This window comes from Cheilinus undulatus, linkage group 4 (genome assembly GCF_018320785.1).
Source record: "Cheilinus undulatus linkage group 4, ASM1832078v1, whole genome shotgun sequence".
NCBI lineage: Eukaryota > Metazoa > Chordata > Actinopteri > Labriformes > Labridae > Cheilinus > Cheilinus undulatus.
This window is the reverse complement of record NC_054868.1, coordinates 30804810-30822697: the sequence shown is the minus strand read 5'-3', so window position 1 is coordinate 30822697 and position 17888 is coordinate 30804810. Positions and strand designations below refer to the sequence as shown.

Below are 17888 nucleotides of genomic sequence, written 5' to 3'. Positions count from 1 at the left end.
ACCACTCTTCCACAGATGTAGCCTTGGCACTGAGGGACATGCACAACCTAGCACATATTCTTTAACTGCCAGAACCCTTGCCCCTAGTTTTCACCCTGATAAAACCAGAATTCTTGCGACAGCTAAAAACCCTTACATTCTGCTTTTGCTTGTGAAATGTTTGAACACTTTTGAACACCGTTGTCCATTTACGGCACACGCAGCAAGTACCTGAGCACTGGTTTCAACCGTTCCCAGTTAGCTGAGCCTAGTAGGTCAGGAACAGCCCCAGCCAGAGTGAGTAACCGAGGTCTCTGCCTGTCCTGCTGTTCTCTGGCATATGGAGAGATTCAGACGATAGCCCTGCCAGCCCGCCTCGCCGCCTGCTAGCCAACTCGCCAAGACAGAGGGTGAGAGTCTTCCCGCTGCTGTCAGGACAAGAAGAGAAAAGCTGGTCTGAGGAGCTCTCTGGTGGTGAGACTTCAGCTCTGCAGGAGGAGAGAAAGAGAAAGAGATAGCAGGACGAGTAGTGAAAAAAGTAGGAGGGATGGGGAGAAACAGAGGGAAAAAGAGAGAGGGAGTTAGTTGAAGCTCACTGCACTCCACAGTCACGTCCCGGCTGTCTGGTTGCCCGCAGCAACCAGACATGATGTCATAGGCAGTTGAACTTGGACTTGAAGGGGGGTTAGAGAGATCCACTGCCAAGGATTACACTGGGAGAACCAGAGTGAGAGAGGGAGAGGAGAGGAGCAGCCAGGAGGAGGAGTTATCTGCAAACACTGAGGAATCATGGGTAGGGAGGAGGGAGGCAGAGTCTGTGGAGGATAGTTGGGGTTGAGGGGGGTTAAAACTCTCTCTTGGGCTGTTAGAACAGGGGGACAACACAGAGTTGGCTGTTATAGGTGGGGTGATTTGGTGCTCTCCCGGGCCGAGGCCTGAGGAATGTCAGTCGGGCCTGTGCCAAAGCCTCCTCTCTGCCCTCTTATCAAACCCAGAAACTGGATCCAGCGAGTAGCTGCCCTCAATAGCTTTACAGTGTAGCCTGAGACCACTCGGGCCTGCAGAGAAGAGACGTATTAGTCAGATCACCTTACCTGAAAACTGGCAGGGCATGACAGAGCAGTCATATTCTCCAGTTTGCTCACTGGAAAGCTATTCAGGCCGGAAGAAAAACGACTGCTAAAGCTGTTTACAGCTCCAAAACTGCACCAGAAATTTAATGAGGTAAAACAACAGAGTCAGCTCTTTCAAAAACAGCAAGCGGTGATGTTGAGGAAGTAACTTTTTGACACTTTGTGGGACAGGAAAGCTTAGCAAGTGCTGTACTAGCAGGAGAAAAGAGGGAGAAGGATGCCACCTAGTGGATGAAGGATGTACCTCATAAGAAGTTCCCAATACCCAGGAACCAAAGAGACAGATACTTGTAAAACTCTGTTTCTTCTTGCATATGCAGAAGCTTTTCTTAAAATTTGGGCATCTAGAGATTAAAAATTTGTAGATTGACAAAGGCACATTTAGCTATTTCTTATTTTACAAATCCCTCAGAGATATCTTTTAATCTATAGTGAGGATCCTGATTTAAAGGTTGGCAGACACTGCTTTACATTAGGTTGTTAGGTTAACTGTGTAACATGCTTTTCTGTGTTCACTTTTTATAACCTTTTTTTTATGCTCTGTTAGGCCTCCCTCTCCTACCCCCGTAATCATACTAATCACTTGTGTGTGCGCTTGTTAGAAGGTCATGTTTTTATCGCTTATTTGGTGTGAGCTCTAAAAAATTAAGATTAAATTCAAATGATCCACTGTTAATGTTTTTTATTATTATTTTAAGACTAACTTTTCTTCTTTTCTTCTCCACAGTCCTGGTTCCTCTGACAAGGCCTCTCTGAATCAAGAGCTAAAATTGTGTCATGAAAATTGGAAAATGTAAAACAAACACATCAACGCTGATTAAGGACAGACTGCTGACACTAAAAGATCTTTCTCTCTCACCAACACTATTCAAAGTTGTACTACAGAACCCCCTAAACTTCCCCCCACCCAAGAGGACTCCCAATCCAACCTGATTCGAACAGGAACGTTGGTCCCCCTTCATGCAGGAGGCTTCAATGAGACTGAGTGGACAGATTCAGAATGCAACAAGGAGGAAGAGGAAGATGAGGAACTGTCTCACACACCATGAAATGTCAGAAAGGAAACAATATGGAAAACTGACAAATGACCAATTATACATTTGTTCTTTTTTAATGATTTTTTTTTTCATTTTGTTGTCTCCACAATGAAACTCCATGCATTGGCTTGGAGATCCAAAAAAAAAGAAGAGAGTAGTGGTAAAACGGTGAAGTCGGATGTGCAAATTGAAATCTAGTCACCCAAACAGCACACCCCCATATCTGTGTATTTATCCGCTCACCTCTCCTCCAGGTCCACTGGATTCTTACATTACACCCCTACCACCAGGGTCCAGACGGTAATCACAGCCTTGTACCTGCGTGTCGCCACACTCTGCCTGCTTCACTCGCTCAGCCCTGAGCCTTTTTTTTTTTTTTTTTTTTTTTTTCATTTCTGATTGGCCAATCCTGGTGACACCATCAGATGGTAGTCACACATATGCACTAAGTGGCTGGTCTTTGTTTACCTGTCAGAGAGTCAGGGCGTACTGCTGCGAGAGAAGCAATAGCCATGAGGCGAGTGTAAGCGAGTGAACACACGACAGACAGTCATAACACTAACTCTACATGTGCTCTTTCGTCCCCTCACCTATGCACTATTAATTCTGAATAAGGGATGAACAGTATTGCACACAGCGATGGTCAGATGAGCGATTAGAGAAGTGAGTGGAGGCTGGCTGCCACTGCAGGGATGGGGCTGTGCTAACAGTGAAGTCTGGGCCTTAAAACATAAAGCAGACACATATGCACACACGCTTGCTTGCAGCCTGTTCATGCAGACTTTCTCCCAGGAAAGTCTGTCAGACAACCAGCACATCACATCATCTTATTTTTCATAGACATGAGGTTTAATTTACAGAAATACACACCCAGCATCTACATCATATTTTAGCTTTCAGTTTGTTTGTAGGTGTTTTCTTGCAATTTCAGGTTTTTTGTGCTGGATTTGGTTTTGATTTTGTCTCACTTGGATTGTTTTAACTTTTGCTTGCATGTCATAACACTTTTAGCTTCAGTTTTCAATAGTCTGTTCAGTTTTCACTAAAACAGTAAGAGCAGTTTCTCAAATCTCTCCCGTATGGACAGCACAGTATAACAACAGCTCATCACATGCAACCCTTGCATTGCTTTATCCTTTAGTCCAGTCACAGGAAAAAAAACAAGAGGACAACAAACACACATGCACACAAACACGCATTAGAAATGCACACTTACATCACCTGACATTAAACGATAAAGGGAAGCCTTTATATTTGGTTCTCCAAACTGCCTTTGTTAATGGTTTTTCATTCTCTTAAGAGTTTTTTTTTAATTTGAGATTTTTTTTCTATGTAAATGTTCACATTGTAAAATTGCTATTGGTTTTCTTTACATCATGACACAATCCAACAAAAGCCGACCTCACAAAATAACTGGACTGCCTAGCTGTTGGTTCTGTTTTGCAGGGATAGTAAACAGGTCTGAGGCCATGTTCTCAGCCTCTCTAGTAACATTAGCTCTATGTACTAAAACCATATATCAAGTTTATAACAATATATGAAAGTGCCTCTGTATTCCCTTCATGCAATTAGTAATAAAGTGACTTCAGGTTCTCTTCCCACATATAAGCTACAGCTACAGCGAGTGGTAGCGTTGGTGCATGTGGAACCATTGGCCGAGGACAGAACTTTATAGAGGACTGCAAACTTTTTTTTTTCTTTTGTAAAGACAGAGAGAGAGAGATCTTATACATATATATTTATGATATATGCTCCTTTTTAACTTTTACTACATGAGCTGGTTGGCAGTCTAGTTATTTTCTGAACTCTCACCTTCCTTTTCACCCCCCTCCACGACCCCGTTTCAGTGACATCACCTTACTGTTACCAGTGAGGATCAAACGACACACACCCTCGCCGTCTGCAGCACAGCATTATAAAAACTAGATGAACATGTCAGAAATCGACAGTAGGTTTGAAGAAAAAAAAAGTGTTTGTTTTTTGATGGAAAGTATTATTATTGAAAATATGTGTCGATTGAGCCACGTGCAATGCATTGGGTAGATCATTGTGTTTGTCTGTTAGAGATTTTTAAGAAAGCTACGAGAAAAGAGAAAAAAAAAGTATTTGTTTCAAGTCCATGAGCTCCAGGACTCTAAACTCGAGGGCCATGAAAAATCCTAGTCTTTGTAAGTTGGGGGTATTTGTTTTTATTTCCTTTGTCTCTTTTTTAATGTTTTATGTGTAATCAGTTGTTTATAAAAATGTGGGAGGGCTGAAGGAAAAAAATCTACTCAACTTGAGGAAAAAATCTATCATCAAATGAAAAGTGGTGCTTTAACACTATAAAGTACATTCATACCTATTGTAAATGAATGGTAATGAACAAAATTAACAGACCATTTAGGAAACAGCATTATTCCTCTCTCTATTTTTATTCTTCTTCTATTTGTATCAAGCGGGGGGAGAGGTTCCTAATCCTTAAGGTTGTGACACAAAAGGCATTTCGGTTCAACCTTTAAAAAAAAAAAAAAAAGAACAAACCTATAAGTTAACCCGTGCACTGCCTGAAACTCACCAGCAGAAAACACAACAATCCTCCCAGTTTCACTCATTTTTATTATAAACACAAGACAAGTTCCTCTCTTTTTGGCAAAATATGCTTCACATGCAGACACCTTCTCTTCACATCATCACCCTGGTATGTTTCTGAATTTACACCCAATGGAAAGAGTATAAGGTTCTGTCTCCTGCACATGTAACAGAAAAGGGGCAACATTTTTCTTAAAAGCCGTCAGAAATGTGAGGTCTAAACCATTTACGAAACAGGCAGCAAGGTGAGCCTCTCCCCTGTTCCACCCCCTCCTCTGTAAATGACTCTTATAGTGCTTGTGCTGTAGTGTATAGTTTCCCAGCAGTTAAAGGTTGTCCCTTAAAAGTGCCTTTTGTTCACAGACTCCATTTTGTAATCCAGATCGCCCCTGTTTTTTTCTCGAATCAGCTCGAGGTAGCAGGTTGTCCCTGAGTGCTGCTGTCAACAATCCAGTGCTCAAGAACAACTTTTTCCCTCTGCTTTCGAAATGAATCCTCTCCATTGTACCTCCCCTATATCCACTCTTCCTTTTCAAAGCCCTATATATATATACATACATATATATATATATAGTACAAAAGGAAACTGGTGTGAATTAGTTCTTTACTTTTATTGATAAATGATGACAAAAAACATTTTGAAAAGGCAAAAAAACTTGTTCTCGTTCAGCTCTTGCTTTTTTCTTCCCCTCTGTCTCCACTGTCAGTTTTCTCTTAGACACTGGAGTAGTCTGTAACTGTGTGTCCGTCACTCTGTCTCTCTCTGTTTCTCTCTCTCTCTCTCTCTCTCTCTCTCTCTCTCTCTCTCTCGCTCTCTCTCCTGCTCTCTCTGCTGTTGGGAGGGTGTTAAAAAAAATTGCCGAAAAACTTTTTTGTCTGAGCAGAATGCAGTTAGCTCACATGTTATTCTTGTCTGTATGCTTCACATTGTATTACCATACCCATCTTCTTCAGCTTTTTCCATTCAACAGCTAATGTAAGTGAACAAATTACGCTGACGGGCTTTTGGGGGTGTCCTTTGGGTGGGTTGGGAAGGAATGACAGGGGTTGGAAGAGGTTTACTGAGATTATCAGGGTCCTGAGGGCTGGATGGACTGCTTTGACATGTTGGGAAGGGGCTGCTTTGACTAGCACTGCTATTTTGTTTCAGCTATTTATTTTTGGCTTTGCTTTATTCCCCTTTTTTGTTTAATTTTAATTAGGTTTTCTTTTTGCTATCAGGGTATGCTGTCGATGAGGCACTCTCTCTTTGGGGGGACCTCAGACTGTACATGAAAGCTACAAGCACCTTATAACCGGACTTGTCCTGCACGAGGCTGAAAGAGGGGGGTTTTGCGTTTCCAGGACATATCCCACAATCTTTTAAAGTGAAGTATTATTGTTCACAGTGGGTTTCACACAGTGAGAACCCTCAGCAGTATTAGCCACTTACAACACACCAACCAGTTAGATTAAAGCCAGCATGAACCTGAACTCTCACAGTTGTGAGTATTCAGGAGAGTCCCTCCATGTTTCTCCTCTGACCACCTCATGCTGGACTGCTCCGCGTTTTTGTTCTGTTGTTTATTTTGTTCTTTATCTTCTTAAGCGTGTATGGTTATTGATGTAATAGGCAGCCCCCTAGGCCCCCTGACTCCCAGCTCTTGTACGCCTCTGTGTACGCCCTCAGTGCAGCACCACTTCTTTGTCAGAACACCCCCAGAGCTCTAGGTGAAATGCATGTGTTAATTACAGTTTCTTTTCCATAAGAAGAAAAACAGTTTGAGAAGAGCAGCACCTGATTGAATAAAAAGGATGTTCTTGACTGTACCACCTCCCTGTGCCTTGTCTTTCTTTTATGAGCTGCTGACTGAATTTAATTCTTTCAAATTATTCAAGATTAACCTAGGTCTGAACAGGACAATTTTGCTACTGTCACTTGCTTAATTTAGCACATCTTTAGATTAATCAGATTTGCTTACTTACTCTTACCCTGCCGTAAAAACTAACACTGTTTTGTGTCATTCCCAAAATCCTTAACTTAAATGAACTATTTTAAAATGGTATCATGCTAACTTGCTCAGCTATGATTGTGAACATGATTAACGTTTTTATGCATACAATCATTGCCAGTGTGTGCATTCTAGCATAAAGATGTCTGCATTTCCAGTCCTGCTAAGATTTTTCCCTACAAAGTTGCTTGCATGCTCCAGATCTTGTTCTACAAACCAGGCCTAGAGTGGCTAATCTGGAGAACTGGGATAATTCCTGGTGGACCGGGCTGGTTTTAGGGCCAGCAGGGCCGATATACAGTGGCACTAAACAGGCTGCACTTGCGAGGGATGGACACAGGCTGGAGCACTCATTGTTTGTGTTGTGTTTCCTCCCTCTCTCTGCACTTGGTCAGGCAGGGAGAGCTGTCCGGAAACTGGGAAACACTACCTTTACATTGGTTTGGTATATACAGTGCTTAACAAATTTATTAGACCACCACCCAAAGTAAGGTTTATGCCACAGCTGCCCTAAATTAAAAGCATTGGTAATTACCAAATTATTTTTTATGTTTCTGCAATGGTTAATACATCAATATGTAGAAGCTCTTTAACCCAAATGATATTTTTAATGCTAAAGTATAATTATTATTATTATCCATGGATTTTCAAATTTACTGATTTACAAAAAAACTAAAAAAAATAGTAAAGCACATTATTATTTCTTGATTAATATGTCATATTATAGTTATTTACTTGCATTCTTGAAGAGAAATATGAGTTTTAGTGGTTGAATGTTACGCTTGATTAATTTCTGACTTCTCAGAGAAGCCCAGTGAGCCGGCTCAAATTTGGGTATAAAAAGGTGAATTCAGTTTGAAATTCCTCATTCCTGTTCAAAATGGTAAAACGTGGAGAGCTCACAGAAAATGAAAGAGTCCGCATTAAAGCACTTCATGATGCTGGATGGTCTCTGAGACAAATATGACAGGTGGTCTAATAAATTTGTTAAGCACCGTACATTGTCAATGGCTAATCCCTCCAACCTAAAACAGTCAAGATGTTAATCCAGAGAGAAAGATGGATAATAACTACAGCAAACTTGGCAAAAAAAAAAAAAGGTAGACTAAAAAGCATAGAGCTTTAGAGCTTATGTGGCCTAATGTGCAAATATATTTTATTACAAGCTCACAGCTCAATGTAATTGCACCAGGTGAAGTTGATCACAGGTAAGCAGTGGTGCCAGATATGCAACATAAACTGTAAACTGCCATCCAAGTTTATGAATCAAATCAGTGAGTTGTAGGGTGATATATCCTATACAACAACCTATAAAGTATACAGTACAAATACACTTAAATAGTATAAGTGTCACAACAAGAACCAAGTGTAAAACATCACCTCTGCAGCAGCTGCAGCTCTTCAACCAGTTTGCTGCTGACTGAGTGAAGAAGAGCCACCAACAAGCACATGTCATTAAAGAAGGCAGGTAGGATTCAGTCATTGTTAATGTTGAAAAGAGAGTTCATCATGAGGGCAAGACTTTTACAACCACAAAAGACTTGGTAAAACTGTAAAAACTGTCCTTAAAAAAGAAAGGATGGCGTGGTAAGTCATAATAGTTAAATAGTCACACTTATTAAATAAAAATGTAGGTTTCTTTCCTTTTTTAAACATGGAAACTGGCTTTCATTGACTTGAGATAATTAATTTTTATAATTTTTAAACTTTTTTGTGTCAGTAACAGAGCCAGGCCCCAGTACTGAGCTTGGTGTAGTTGTTGCTGTCAGTAACACACAAGGCTGAGGCTTGTTGTTATCCTGCAGTGTGCAAACAATTGCACATGATGAAATTGGTTCCTATCTGTGCATTTACACTTACAGTAACTTTTAATACTGCTTTAAAACAATAAATAATTGAATGATATTATAATAATCATACTTGACCCACAATTAAATGTTTTCAATATAAGGTTATGAAGTAGTGGGCTGGTTTGAGTATAAAAATACTTGAAAACAGTATTGTAAAGTTTTAAAAGCAGTGGAGATAATATCAATGACAGTATAATCAGTTTTCATGTTTGATTTGTGGAAGCAATTGATAAATGTAGGAAACAAAAAAACTCTGATTACAGAAAATATATAACTAGTCAAAGCTCCTGTGAAAAGCTTTTGGCCGGTTATAAAACAGGCCAAAAATGTTACTGTTGCCTCTATATAAGTTTAAAAACATCAGGATATGAGGAAAGAAAGCTCACTATTTCTATAACGTTTTTAAAGCAACAGAATGCAGGAAATCTACTCGATTTACTTTATCACCCACAGGAGGTTTCTGAGTAGAACAGCACTGCGGTAAAAAAACAAACAAACAAACAAAAAACAAAACAAAACAAAAAAAAAAACCAGATGGTTTGAAGCTAACATGATGCGCGAAGCCAAAAAAACATGTTGCCTGCATGGTAAAGTCATGAATTTACACAATGACTGAAAGCACCCACAGCCCATTGTTTTAATACTGTCTTTGTAGTGTATATGTGTATTCAGATATTGCCATGATGCCAGGCTGTTGCTAAACAGCTAAATTGCAGAGGGTCATTCATAACAGGCTGATTAAGGTAGGTTTGTAAGGTTCCAAAAAAATTAAACTAACTGACACAAGGAGAGACACAAATTAGGGCATAAAATAGATTTTTTAATGTAGATTATCTGTATGCAAACCTGAGACATAAAATGTATTAGATGGCTATCTGCACCTGGTAAAGCACTAAAGCAAACACTATCTATGACATTGCTGCTTTTGTCCAGCTCCATCCATACCATCCTTTTTCTGTCTCCTAGCCTCATCTTTTTCCCCAGCCATTGTATTAAACAATACTGAGACAAGCTAACAGGCTTCTTTTTAACCAAAGGCTAGTGTTTGAACTAGTGCCAAACGCACTTCTCAAGAGAGGCATGACCTGATGCCAAAGTTATGCAGTGCTAGAAGCAGGTGACTAGGCACATTTTAATAGGGCAGTGATGAGTTGGTCTGTTTTACATTGCATGTGTAAGTGGTGTTTTTGACCAAATTTCTGACACTGCTGTCTTCTAATAGCCCCTGTTCCTGTATAGGGCAATATCCGTTTCATTTATAGTAAAATATAATTCGGTGTAAACAAAAAAGACTGTGGCACCTAATAGAAGTTCTTCCCGAGGAAAAAAATAGAAATGCAAAGATGCTTTAATTAGGACGAATGAGCATCATCGAAATCCGACATCCTGATGACGCACTTCCGGTATGTGTTTTTTGTAAACACAACAAGCCAAATTTCAACTACACAAAAAGAGCCTTGTCGTTACGGTTACAGTCCACGTAACCACGGTTTTATGTGCATCATTGCAACTCAGCGTTGGTCGCTTATTCTTCAAAAAGAGAGGGAGGAAGCTGCTCGTTTTATTCATATTCTAGTTCTTCACGTAATGACTGCAAACTACCAGCTAACAGCTCGTTAAGCTAACGCTTAGCAACATCGTTTGTGAGTTAGTGAGCGTAACTCCAGCTAACACGTGTGAAAAGTGTCTTTTCAGCCTCGTAACTAAGCGGACCCCCTCATGGTGGTCTCTGATCGATGGGGAACTGTCTGTTTTCTCAAGGGGCGGATGACCTGTCGCTGCTGAACGAGTCTGAGGGGGGCAGTCTACCCGGAGAGCCTCCTCCGCCATACCAGGTGAGCTGCTGGGCTCAAGTAAAATTCACCCCGGGGATTTTAGAGCTTGGCATCTGGGTAATTTTAGCCTTCGACTACTATAGTCCTCTAATCTGTGATTATTATGACTGTTAGCACAATGTTAGCTCTGTAATTCAATAAAACCTTGAAGCATGGGTTGTATTGAGCTTGGGGCTCTAGATATCGTTATTACCAAAGATAACTGGAAAAAATTAACTCCTTCTGCATCAGAAAGTTTTCCACCGGATGAGGAAATTAAATCGGATATGGTTGACATAGTGGTCACACCGCTTTACGTTCAAAAGCACAGATTAACAGTAATTATATAACTGTTAGCTCCAATCGAGTGTTTTTATTGGACCAGGGACATTCCATGAGTGCTGTTACTGAGTACAACAGCACTGTGACTGTTGTATCATTCCACCCATGACTGGTTTACCAAATGCTGTCGTAGCAGGCAGAGTTTGACCCTATTAATCCAAATCGTGCCTTTCAGTCACAAAAAAAAGTTTTGTTAAACTTCTGTGGCAAAATAAACAGAAAAAGTAGCAAGAGTGCAGAAGAATGTGTTGGTTATTTGGCAACAGGTCATATTGAGTTAAGATGTAGAACTAGAAGTAGCGATTACTTGGTGCAACAAACTTATACGCTGATATAATTTTTACTGTTTTGTCTTGTAAACAGAATAAAAAAATCGTATTAAGTGGATTCTTTCTACAGATCAGGACGGATTTATTAGCCCCTCTTTTATTTTTTTGTTATTATTTCACAAGTTCTGTTAAACTACATTTTTAAGGAGCTTTTCTAAACAGCCTAGTATTGGATGCTTGCATTATTTTACCTGGCACACATAAACAACATTATTCCTCCAAAAAAAAAAACAAACAAACAAACAAACAAAAAAAAAAACACACTTCCAGGGTCCAAATTATTAGTCCCCCTGATGCTAATAGTCAATTCCAGCCCATTTGTCTTTGGCCAATCTCTCAAGCTCCTCCAGATTTGATGGTATGGATCTTGGTCTTCAGTTCCCTCACAGTTTTCAGTGGGATTCAAGTCAGGGCTTTGTGCAGGCCACTCAGTAATGTTCACTTTGGTCGTCTGGAGGTAGTTTGTCACCAGGAGCGACATATATTTTGGGTCATTGTTGTGTTGGAAGACAAAACAATGACCCAGACCCAGTTTTATTGCTGATTGCTTGAGGTCTTCTTTTAAAATCTTTACATATCATTCTTTCTTGATGATTCCTCCCACCTTTACGAGATTCCCAGGTCCAGACACACACTGAAGCATCCCCACAGCATAATCCTCCCATCGCTGTATTTCACTGTGGGGATGGTGTTCTTTGGGTTATTCGCTTCTCCCTTCTTTCTTTAAACATAAGCCATGTTTCTGTGGCCAAAGAGCTACTTTGGTCTCATCTGACAAAAAGACATGCTGCAAGTATGCATAATCTTTCTCCAGGTTGCACTTAGCGTACTTCAGTCTGGCTTGAAGGTGTCTCTTCTATAGAGACTGTGCAGGGCTCTAGTGATGGTCTTCTCTGACACTACAATTCCTGACTTGGCTAAGTCCTTCACTAGTGTCTTGACAGTTGTTCGGGGGTCTTTAGACCAGGGGTGGAGAGTAACTAATTACATTTACTTAAGTTACTGTAACTGAGTATCTTTTTGTGTACTTGTACTTTATTGAGTAACATTTTAAAATCACTACTTTTCCTTAAGTATATTTTGGGGAAAGTATTGTACTTCACTACATTTTGAAAAGTTTGAAGTACTGGGTAAAGAAATTAACAATAAGAGCCAAAACAGGGAGATTCAAGCTTTCTGCAAACAAGAAGACAAGGGGCAAAGTTTGACTTTCACAACACATTACCGTCAGTAGCAAGAGAATGATTTCATATTTCATCTTAAAGCAGTGGTTGCATTTGACTTTAGGTTAAGTCTCACCGTATAATAAACAACCTGGTTATAGATGCATCTTCTGTTGTAGTTGTTTCACATATAGGAAAGATCATATTTTAGTGTATAACCCCTTCAGAAATCAAAAGAAGCTACTCAGCACTTTGAGTACATTTTAGAAGATTTACTTTTTACTTTGGCTTGAGTAGATTTATAGACCAGTTATGGGTTGCACCAGCTGCATGTAAGCTCAAACGTAGCCTAGTTTGAACTGAAGTTCTTACTTATGACAGAGTTTACACTTTACTAACATTTAAGGTGTTGCACCAGCTGAGATAGTTTCAACATAGGCTTAAGTTAAAACTTAAATCTTACACCTACCACCTACTAGGTGTAAAGTCCTCTGTAGAATATTGCTGTCACGGTGATAGTCCTGTGGGCCGGGATAACATGGAGAATGAAGAGGAGTTGAGGATATTACCAACGATTTGGTGTAAGCACTGTGCTCTCCATGATAAGTAACACTTGTTTTCCATGAGTTGAGATCATTTTTGCCATTGTTTAATTATCTTGTGTTATTAGGAATTTAACCACTTGATGTCAGTGTGGATATTTATACTGGCTCTAAGTTTAGGCTTTAGGCTTTAGTAATAACTTAATGAAAAATTCTTTGCCACATTTTTCATCCACTCTAGGCACTGTTTGAGGATTAACAGAAGTTGGCATAGGTTATTTTTGGCCGTTAGCACCTGTAACAACACTGGGTTAAAATGCTTTTCAATGATTGATTGAATCAAGTGAAAACGTGATATCTGCAACAATATTTTGGTTAGTTTGGATGTAAAGCTCCGTGGTGCAACCGAACAATGACACAACTTATGTTAAAACTTAACTAGTAGTGTTTAGGGTGGACTTTACACCACAACTTAAGACAGAACTTGCGCAATGCTGGTGCAACAGGCTGCAGTACTTTTACTTCTACTTAAGTAAATCTTAACCAAAGTAACTATACTTTTACTTGAGTATAAAAGTCTGGTACTTCCTCCACCTCTGCTATAGACACATCTCTTGCTAGTTTTCTTTCCACAGTCTTTGAAATCTTTTTCTTCCTGCCCCTGCCAGGCTGATTCTGGACTGTGTGGCTCTCTTTAAATTTCTTGATACTTCTCACTCCAGTTCTTGACACTTGGAAATGCTGTGATAACTTTGTATATTCTTCTCCTTCTTTGTGAGCATCAACTTTTCTTTTTCGAATTTCTAAACTAATTTCTTTTGTTTTTGCCATGATGCTTTCTCCAGTGAAAGCTCAAACCATTACTGAAGTAAAATAATGTAAGCATCCATTAAAGCTAGGATGTTTTGAAAAGCAGTTTTAAAAAAATCCTTGCTCTGTTTTACAGCATTTGGGAAATACTTTTAGAAAAATGCCATTTTCATTTTTTTCAATAAATTTCATCATCGTCTGTGCATGCTGGTCACTGAACAGTATTTACTCATTTTAGTGGGCAGAAATTGTTTCCTGTCAGACAAACTCTGATCTGTTTTTATAGTCGAACACAAGAGAAAAAGTTGGCATCTTGGGGGCATTAACAGTGAAAGAAGTGAGGATTAAGTGAGCCTCAGAAATAAAGTATTTGCCATGCTTTAGCTGAAACACCTATCACACACCAGTTCCTCTCCTCCGCTTCAGTTTCCTTATGTCTTTTTCAGGATTACACCCAGACTGCTCCAGTGTACCATCCAAACCCAGGAGAGAGTCGTCTGGCTAGCCAGCTTACTGAGGAGGAGCAGGTTCGCATTGCTCAGCGTATCGGTCTCATCCAACATCTGCCCAGAGGACTCTACGACCCAGGCTCTGACTCGGCTGACAAGAAAGTTAAAGAGTGAGTGGAAAATGGGCACTGACTCATTGTTTGCATTTTGCTTTCCATTTTTTATATTTTTTAATGCTTAAGCTTGCTCTGTGTGTAAGGTTGAGTGTGAGATGTTTTATCAGGTTACAGATCTAAAAAAGGTGTCAGATGGGCTCAGTGTGCAAAGACCTTTACTCTGTTTATAAATTGCATGTTGTTTAGATGACATCTGTCTTCGATCCTGGAATTAAACATTTTGGCTAGTTAAGGGCTCATTGACTACGCTGAGTTTGGATTCAGTTGACTTGAACGTTATTAGAAAAGATAAACAAATGCATAAATTGTCATCACTGTTGTGATGATACACTAAATAAGCACTCGAGTTGTATTCAGTTTATTTAACCAAGTGCAAGGAATTTGTTAGTCCCTACAACATGAAGCAGTTTGGGATAAAAAACAGTGTTGAACATCCTACTGTAATATTAAGTACATACTGTTTCTGCCCCCCTCCAGGTGTGTGATCTGCATGATGGATTTTGAGTACAGCGATCCCATTCGATTCTTGCCCTGCCTTCACATCTACCATGTGGACTGCATCGATTCCTGGCTGATGCGCTCCTTCACCTGCCCCTCCTGCATGGAGCCAGTAGATGCTGCCCTGCTGTCCTCTTATGAAACCAACTGAGCTGCTCCATGACGGCAGCTCCTGCCTGAAAGTAAACTGCACCTAGCCAAAACTGTTCTTGCTGTTCAAACAGGTAGCCACAGGTGTGTGGCATTATGCATATGTTTGTTAGGAGGAAGTAAAATGTTGAAAACACAGTGCCCTACAATAGATGGGTTAGGTCTGATATGCACCTTTATGGGCTTTAAAAACTCTTGGCCTTTTACTGAAGGATGACGTGCCAAATCAAGATAGAGGAAGAGTATAGAAAGCTGCACACGCAAGATATTACTGCAAGATAATTTCACTTCTCTGTGGCAGAAAGCCTTTTTCTGTTTTGTTTTAATTTTTTTTTTTTTTTTTTTTGTGGTAATCATGTGCATTGACAGAATTGACTCCTACCCTTCATATTTAATGTGCAATATGTTATTTCAATGGAGATAATACAGGAAAAGTGTCTTGGTCTCATAGGAATCACTGTCAGAAAGTTGGTATAGACATGAACCCACAGCCTTAACTGTCAAAGACATGCATCTGCTTACTAATATGCAATCTTTAGAAAATCAGATAACAGTGTTGAACAGTTTGCTTTTCTGAACAGAGATTTGCTATGTAGTCCATGATAACATTTGTCCTGAGCAAATGTTTTTAAAGGTATTTGAAGCTGAATTAATGTTATTTTTGTGTTAAAGATCTTTTTCTTTGAGGCTGCTTTTGATAAAATGAATCTTTTTTTTTGTTCTTGTCACAAATTATGGATCCTCTCCTTGAGATTGTCTTTTAAAAATCAGTGTCCTTTTATCATTGTTTACCATCACTGACGTTTATAACGACAAGGTATGCTGTGCAATCCCCGTGGTAAAATACCTTGGGATAACCCTCTTCTGGCACTCTGTAGATCGTGGATTTTGTAGATGACTGTGAGTTAAGATATTTGTATTTCTGTGATTTTTTTTTTCTTATTATTAAAGCAATTGTGGTCTGGCATTTGAGCTGACACAGCAGATTTACCTGTCAGATGTAACTCATGTTGTAGTTACCTCTCCTGCTCTAGTTTGAAGGTGTCTAGTTTTTTTATTTTTATGTTTTTTGTGGCTTTTTAAAGCACACATATTTCCAGAGCTCCTGGATCTAGTCAAACATACTGCTCTTATCTGTTGCTTTTGTATGTGTAATGATGAATGAAGCTTAAGCAGTAGAGAGGCATGTTTCTTGAATGTAGAGCATCATTTTTAAAGGTTTGGACAATAAGATGAGACTTTACTCAGGCTGCTGTGCCTTTTTAAGGTTGAGTTTAGCCAATTCTTGTGAAGTACAATCATTTCCAATGTTTTCTTTAAGTGGTCCTGTAGGGGAAGACAGATACCAGCACAGTTCTGATCTGATATGTGTCACTATGAATTAAGTTTAACAGGATGAGGCTGGACGTTTGCTCTGGCTGCTAACAATAGCAGTAATTAAAGATGAAGGTTTGCGCTGCTGATGCGCAGGTTTTCATGAAAATCATGAAACTACAATAAAAGTGGATAACAAATTTTAAACCAATTTTCCTGCCTCTCTCTTTATTTCTGTCTTAATCATAATCCATATTTTTTCTCTTTGTTTCAAAAGGCTAGCCTGAAGAAATTTCCAGGTAATGAAAGGTAAAACATTTCCTCCGTTTAACAACCAACATTCCTGTCTAAAATCACTCTGTATAGTAGCAAACAGTAAAAATCGGCAAATACTCTTTAATTTCTACAGCAGTCAAGTTTTTACTCTTTTAGTGGTTTTAGAGTTGCACATCAGCACCAAAAGTAGCTCTAGTGTAAGATAATGTGTACTTTTTGTATTTTCTTTTTAGTCTGTTACATTTTTTTTCAATTGCTGAGACACACTTCTCAAACTCTTCCTCACTTTTCTCAAAATTTTGAACACAAATCCCAGTTTTCAAGCTCCTTTTCACAAAACCTCTAACTCGGATCAAAATGAAACAATCACATCTACAAGGTCTGAACTGTGCTCAGAATCAAACTATTGCCACATCCTAAACACAGCAGTCAGAAATCCAACACTGCAGAGCAGACATTAACACTTCACAGCTAAATAGAAAACACTGTGATCAGTGATTGCTCTATGAGATGCTATTCCAAGGTAATTTTTTGAGACAGCAAATGAAGTTTACTTCTATAAATGATACAGCCGTGAAACTAACACAGTTGAATAATCCAAATTAGATATTTAAAGGGTAAAACCTTTTGCACACATGATGAGATAAAAACAAAAGAAGTCAACGACCAAAACACTCCAGCACACTTCACTGGCACTCCAAGGTTTGCTGTATTGGCTCTAAACCTTGAATTACAACAAAGAAAACGACTTCAGCTGATGCAGGTCTGTTGGTCTAGCCTAAAACTCCACTCATTTGTGCATAAGCCCAAAATTTACAGCTGATATAGGCAGATTTTTATAGCATGAATATTAGTTGGAAACATTGGCAGAAATTTTCATATCAGCTGATACCAATAATTCACTTTTTAAGCTACAGTTATACATGCCAACAGGACTGCCCATAAGGAGGGATAAAAGGAGGAGCTTTCTAGGGCCCAGCCAAATCGGGGGACCCATGGAGGTCAGGGAAATCAAGGTCCATTATGAAGTTAATCTGTGAAAACCATATTATATATTTTACCTGAATAAGAATCACATCTACAAAAGTTAATTTTATGTATTTAATTATGCTGAAGTACAATATAGCATCTTTTAAATGTAACCACATTTTCTTAAAATAGAATTATCTTTAATTGGTAATCGTAACAATGTGGATGGACACACTGAATTAACCCTTTAAGTAATGTAAGATTTCATAGCTCAGCCATGATGTGCACCAACATCAGGACACCAGAGACTACAGTAGAAGGAACTGTAATAACTGTAAGGGAAAAATAATTAAATGATTCCAAAGTAAAGGTGAAATTTGGCAAAAATGGGTCAAGAGTGGCAAAAAATAGGTTAAAAGAAGCAAAAATTGGATAAAGCAGCAAATATGGGTCAAGAAAAACAAAAAGTATGGGATAGAAATGGTGAAAAGGGGT

At 39.2% G+C, this 17888-nt stretch overlaps 2 protein-coding genes across 13 annotated transcripts in view; both read left to right on the top strand.

The window, feature by feature from the left end:
* LOC121508239 (nuclear factor 1 X-type-like) overlaps nt 1-6529 on the top strand; it is a 165944-nt gene extending 159415 nt beyond the window's left edge. For all 12 annotated transcript variants that reach the window (XM_041784961.1, XM_041784954.1, XM_041784962.1 and 9 more), the window contains one exon: nt 1840-6529. Coding sequence is in view for 9 of the 12 variants with exons in the window: in XM_041784954.1 (XP_041640888.1) it covers nt 1840-1854 (15 nt within the window). In the remaining 3 variants the exon portion in view is untranslated. The remainder of the gene's footprint in view (nt 1-1839) is intronic.
* Nucleotides 6530-9961: 3432 nt separating this feature from the next.
* On the top strand, nt 9962-16359 carry rnf11a (ring finger protein 11a). Its single transcript, XM_041786403.1, has 3 exons — nt 9962-10396; nt 14008-14180; nt 14664-16359. Exons 1-3 carry the CDS (start codon nt 10298-10300, stop codon nt 14833-14835), a joined length of 444 nt encoding a protein of 147 aa, XP_041642337.1. The 5' UTR covers nt 9962-10297; the 3' UTR covers nt 14836-16359.
* Nucleotides 16360-17888: the final 1529 nt, after the last annotated feature.